Here is a 6,254-nt window from a genome sequence, read left to right as displayed (position 1 = left end):
CTAATGTCGGGTCTCCCTCATAAGGCTCATCAGCTCTTAGCACAGCGAATACTCGGTAGTTGTCATGCTCGAAATGGCTTTAACCTTCGGATAGTTGTACATGTTCTGCTTTATTCGTGCAAACAATTAGAATGTTAACTGTTCCATCACAATTTATTTTTAAGGGATGGTTATTTTTGAAATTTTTAAAAATTTTTTGAGATAATTGTGGAGATTCTGTGTACCGTTTGCTCAGTCTCCCTCAGTGATAACATCTTGCAAAACTGTGGCACATTACAACCAGGAAATTGACATTGACACCATCCATCGGTCTTATTTAGATTTCCCCAATGTCACATGTAGGTGTGTATTTAGTTCCACATAGTTTTCATCGCGTGTGTGGGTTCTTGTACCCACCCCCAGGGTCAAGCTACAGCACAGCTGCAGCACAAGAATCCCTCCCTGCCCTTGTATAACCGCACCTCCCTACCGCAGGGCACCCCTTCCCCAGTCTGTTCCCCCTTTCTAAAATTGTGTCACTTTAAGAATTTATATAAACAGAATGATACTGTATATAACTTTTGGGAAGCTGGCTTTTTGCATTCAGCATAATCCCCTGAGGTCCATCTCAATTGTCGCATGTATTGATGGCTCATTCCTTCTTACTGTCCAGTAGTAGTTCATGGTACTACGTGGGGTTTAACCCACTAAAGGATATCTGAGTTGTTGCCAGTTTTTAACTACTTTTGAATAAAGCTGCTGTTAACATTAATGTACAGCTTTTTATGTATGAACCTATTTTTGTTTCTCTGGGAGAAATGCCCAAGCGTACAATTGCTGGGTCATATGATAAGCACCTGTTTATTTTGATAAGAAACTGCCAAACTGCTTTTCCAAAGTGGCTGCACCTTTATGCATTTCCACCAGCAATATTCGAGTGATCCACTTTCTCCTGAGGATATTTTTCCATTGATTTTTAGAGCAAGTAGAACGGAAGGGGAGAGAGAGAAAAACATCAATGTGAGAGAGACACATTGATTGGTTGCCTCCCACACGCGCCCCAACCAGGGCCTGCAACCGAGGTTTGTGTCCTTGACTGGAATTGAACCCAGGACCCTTCAGTCCTCAGGCTGACGCTTTATTCACTGACCCAAACCCGTAGCGCGGTGTCACTATTTTTTATTTTAATTATTCTGATAGGTATGTAGTGGAGATGGTTATTTTTATTTATTTATTTATTTATTATTATTTTCTAAAGTTTTACATTTGTCTTCTTTTTCCCCAATTGACACACCCCCTCCCCCCACCGAGATGGTTATTTTTTAGTTTGCACACATGTAGTAGTTGATTTGTTACTAGATTGAATACAGCATTAGACACTTCCAGGGTCTGTGATCAGACTTTCATGGACCATAGTAGCTTTTTATTGCTCTGATTTTGAGCATGTGTTTCTTAGTTTAACAAGGTAAAAGCACTCCAATACACATGCTCTTTTTATAAAAAATTTTTTCTGCTTACCGTCTCCCCTTTCAATTAAGTAATTTCAAATCAAGAGCTCACCTTACATTTATACACCCTGTAAGATATTTGGCTAGCTAGAGACATTTGTGTTCACGACACCACCCTCAGCTGCGAGGTCTGGCCTTCTCTAAGTCATAAACATAATTGCAAGTTTTAGAAACATCAGTTATAAATTTATGGCTCTAAGCCATGTTCTGATAGTAAGAAGGTCTTTTTAAATTATTTTCATTCCTGAATTATTTATTGCAGTAGTAATTTAGTAGTAATTTTTAACTTGCTTTTAACTGGTTTCTTTTAATCCATTAGAGTTAAATTCACCAACTCACCACTAGAGGTCTCCTCTTTCCATATAGAAAGCATTCCCAGAGGTAGCTTGAATTCCTTAGAAATTGCTAAATTTAATTAGCAAGTCACACTTGAGAATGTAAAAACCTACCAATTTATTTTTTATCTTTATTGATAAATAAACATTTGATTTTCATGTTTAAATTATTTTAATATAATATCTAGTATTTTTAGAAATCATAGCTGAAGTAGCAAATTTGGCCTTTTCTTTAAGCTGAATTATAAGGTGGGCCAAAATAAGTCAAAGTCCATCAGTTTTCATAGACCACTCAAATTTACCTGCTTAATAACAGTTTCTCTGGTTCTTACCTTTCTCCATGGAAATACATCAATCATTAAAGACTATTAGCAAATATTCATTAAACTCTTGCATTGTGCTAGGTACTAAGCAAAATGGAAATGAATAAGATGTGATCCTTGGTCTTTCTTTTGCTCTACATACTTTTCTTTTTCTGCCTAATGAAACTTTTAATCATCCTTTAAGAGCCATCCCAAAAGAAAACTCTTTTAGGCTCTGACAGAACTTGTTCATACTTCTACTAAGACACCATGTTGCATGTTATTTCTTTATGTCTTCTGCCTTCATTAGACTATTCATTCTATGAGGACAGGAACCATATCTTTGTCTCTGTTGTTTTGTTTGGTTTTTCTATCTTCCCATTATATCTCTTGAACTAGGTATAGTAGACATTCAATAAATATTTATTGAGTGAATGAATAGGTGGATGGATGAAGATGGCATTTGAATAAGGTCTTGAAGTTGGGTAAGATTTCCATAGACAGGATTGGGTGGGTGGGGAGGAATGGTAAATAGAGGGCACAGCCTGAGTTGAATTGAAGCTAGAAAGTCCAGATTTATAAATGAGGTTGGCAGCCAATGGAGTTATTAGAGGTGGACACAGGTGGAGGGAGCTTTAACAAAAAGCTGGGAAGGGCTGAGAACGTGGAAGTGATAGCAGGGGGAAGGGAAAGTTTGCAGTAATGCAGGCAGAGTGATGGTGGAAAAGGGAGGGGGTGGGCAGGTGATTCCAGATTCTGTCCTCAGACCTCATCTCTCACTGTTCCACAACCTCAACATCCTCAGTCACTTCCTCAGCTCTGAGGTGGTTCCCACTCAGGCCTCTTTCTAGTCCTCCCTTTTTCCCTGAGTTGCAGGACCATCTTATGACCAAGGAAAGAGCTCTGGACTGGTAGTAGCCAGAACTAGGTTCAAGTTTCAGCACTGCCACCAATTAACCATGAAACACTGGGCAAGTCTTTTTAAACACATGCATTTATTAAAACCCCACCTTGTTCTGGAAAGGATGTAGGGTGTCAGCAAGTTACTTAATATCAGGGCTTCAGTTTCCTTGTCTCTAAATGAGGTGACGTGGAGACAGTGTAGTCTAGGTGATCTGAGTTCCTTCCAGCTCTACCATTTTGTGACACTGATTCTAATCACTTGTTGGTCATCTCCTCTTAGAAGTTCTGCCAACACTACATATTTAGAATATGAAAAACGGGAATAAACCACAACCCTGTCCTTCTGACATTGATTTCATAATGGCACCATCATCCGACCAGTGACTCAGGAGCAAACTCAGTGTCATCTTCAGTTTCTCTGGCCCTCGCCTCTATAATCTCATTTACTGGATCATGTGGGATCCATTCTGCAATGTCATTCCAATTCTCCTCTCCCCCAGCCCCCCACCCCTGGCTGTTTCCCATGGCCACATGTAGTTGAAGCCCTTGTTAGCTGTCTTTCTGTCCGGTGCTAGTGTACTCGATTTTGATGTTGCTGTTTGAGTAGTATTCCTGAATCATAGTTCTAAAAATGCCAGTGTTCTGTGCTAAAACTTCAGTGACTCCCAACCACCTGCAGAAGAAAGTCAAAATTTCCTGGCTGATTATGCCAGACCCTTTCTGATGTGACTGTGTAAATTGTCTCCTCATTACCTACCCTCATAAGCTAACCAAACTGAAATGCAACATGACTTCAATGTCCCTGCCTCAGCTAATCACCTGGATTATTGAAATTCTGGTCTGTTCTTATTTTAACTTTTGAAGTATTTATCAGACAATATCTTTTATTTTAACTACTTGGTAACTTGTTTTCGCTCACTCCACTCTGCCTTAAGTTGTTAGTTCCTCAAAGGCAGAGACCAAGTTTCATTTTTCAGTGTTTCCCCCACACCTGGCATACTTCTAGAGAAACTTGAATTGACATAAATCAAATTGAGATCCATTTTAAAAATCACTTCCTCAACTCATGGTTATAGGTTTTTACAGCTGGAAATCATCTGTGCACATCATCTCTTTTTACAAATGAGAAAACCAAGGGTCAGAGAGGTGAAGTTACTTGCCCAATCTTTCCCAGCTGCCCTTCCACAGCTCTTTGCACTGTTCTGGTGACACTATTTGCACTTTTGTCATAGGAAGATCTGTTTCCATGTCACCTCTTCCTTCCTGGATATAACTGTGTGGACCGCGGCATATTGCTCCGTAGGTGATTTTAAGTTTGCCATTTTGATACTGAAAATGTAGATTGGGAGTGGGGTTGTTTCAATAATTTTATATGGACACCAGGTGGCAACAGTGCAAACAGGATAGAACAGTGGAACTTAATATCAAGGCTGGAAGGAACCACAGAGTTTTTTTTTGTTTTGTTTTGTTTTGCAGCAAAAGAAACTGGGAAACTGAGACAGGAGTGACTTCTTCAATAGAGATTGAGAGGCAAGTGAGTCATCAGCTTTATTGGCACAGCATCATTGACTTTGAAGTTGTGAAGTGACTATATGTACATGACTCTGATTGCCAGTTGATGATCAACTAGTAATACTGTGTTGTGTTTCTAGATCAAATGATGCTGTTTGGAAAAATTTCCTGGCAGTTGTGTGGCTTAAAGAAACTCCCATGGTCATGTGACTCCAGATACTTCTGGGGCTGGTTGAATGCAGTATTTAATAAGTAAGTTACTCTAATTAAAATGAAGAAATGTGGGAATTGTTAAAGATAGATGAATTTGCAATAGTTATTTGGTTATTTCTTGTATTCCAAATGATTTTTTTGTATAGTGTGTGCAGTATGAGCCTCATTTTGTTTAAAAACAAATAAAATATATATACAAATTGAATAAAGACCCCAAAATAGATTATAAAATATTAACATGACTGGGTTGCAGGATGTCAGTGACTTTTATCCTATTTGGCTTTTCCATGCCTTTCAAGTTTCCTAAAATGAACATTTATTATTTTTATAATCAGAAAAGCTCAGTAAATGTAATTTTAGAATATTTAACTCTATGGCTTCTTAATGGATGTAGTTAGCCTTTTGAATACTATGAAGGCAACTCAAGTTTTTTAAAAATGTGTGGCATGCTTAGAAGCATCATTTTGAAACTGAAGAAGCTAATTTCCTCATTGCTTAATATAGCAATAACACCATTGACTAGAGAAAAAGGCATATATAAAAATTAATATCACTTAATAAGATTAATTTGAACATAGGTTCAAAATTATTCCCTTTAATCTTTTATCATTAATAAAAACAATAACCAAGTGTATCATTCTTTTGATACAAGTTATTGAGTACTTCCTGGTGTCAAGCACTGTGCTACATCTGAATCAATGAAGACTCACTTCTGCCTGACAACTCATATAAAAATAATATGCCTTCACAGAGTTCACTTGGAAACAAAAATAAAGCAAGAAAGGTAGCAGGTAGAGTCATTGTATGTTTTTTTTTGACATGGATCTCACTAGTATACTTGTTTCCCTCAGTCATTTGAAATGAAAAGTCTTTTCTGTATTTATGTTGATGAGTATAGTTAAAAAGCTAATGATTATAATAAAAGCTAACTGCTTTTGTTTTCTTTCCAATAGAGTAGATCGTGAACGCATCAAGGAAGTTGGCCCCGAAAGGGCGGCCTCCGAGTGGCTGCTTCGCTGTGGGGCCATGGTACGCTATCATGGCCAGGAGAGGTGGCAGAAGGACTACAACAACCTCCCAACAGGCCCTCTGGACAAATACAAGATCCAGGCCATCGATGCCACTGACTCTTGTATCATGAACATTGGATTTGATCATCTAGGTAACTACCCTATCATTTGCTTATGAAAAATGCAGGTAATTTACAGTGACATTTTGTTGCAGTTGAATATTATAGTCGTAGATATGTTCTTTTTGCCTTTTCAATATCATCCAGTTTGTTTCTTCTTATGTATAATATTTTTAAATTAGAGGTTACAAGCACCTTCCTCTCCTTACTAAGTTTGTCTCTACATGACTTTATTCTGTGGCTTATTGACTTAAAATTCAAGCCTTGTTTGTCAAACTATCTGTCAAACTTTTGTCATTGAGAGATCCTCAATGATGTAGGAATAATTCTATCCACACAGCTTCTGCTTGGGTGGTTCTCCCCCGCCCCACCC

General features: G+C 38.1%; 1 protein-coding gene across 2 annotated transcripts in view; it reads left to right on the top strand.

Annotated features, from left to right (window-relative positions):
- Positions 1 to 2,525: 2,525 nt before the first annotated feature.
- Positions 2,526 to 6,254, top strand: part of ATP5S (ATP synthase, H+ transporting, mitochondrial Fo complex, subunit s (factor B)) — a 7,479-nt gene continuing 3,750 nt past the window's right edge. Inside the window, exons 1-4 of one of the 2 annotated variants that reach the window (XM_014541009.1) lie at positions 2,526 to 2,609; positions 4,504 to 4,557; positions 4,680 to 4,791; positions 5,706 to 6,071. In XM_014541009.1, coding sequence (XP_014396495.1) covers positions 4,685 to 4,791; positions 5,706 to 5,940 — 342 coding nt within the window. In that variant the 5' untranslated portion in view covers positions 2,526 to 2,609; positions 4,504 to 4,557; positions 4,680 to 4,684 and the 3' untranslated portion in view covers positions 5,941 to 6,071. Of the gene's footprint in view, positions 2,610 to 4,503; positions 4,558 to 4,679; positions 4,792 to 5,705; positions 6,072 to 6,254 lie in introns of those variants that run through there. The other variant, XM_014541008.1, reaches the window with a different exon arrangement.

Source organism: Myotis brandtii, unplaced genomic scaffold, assembly GCF_000412655.1.
Source record: "Myotis brandtii unplaced genomic scaffold, ASM41265v1 scaffold253, whole genome shotgun sequence".
Taxonomy (NCBI): Eukaryota; Metazoa; Chordata; class Mammalia; order Chiroptera; family Vespertilionidae; genus Myotis; species Myotis brandtii.
The sequence above is the reverse complement of the archived record's forward strand: the minus strand, read 5'-3'. Positions and strand labels throughout refer to the sequence as shown.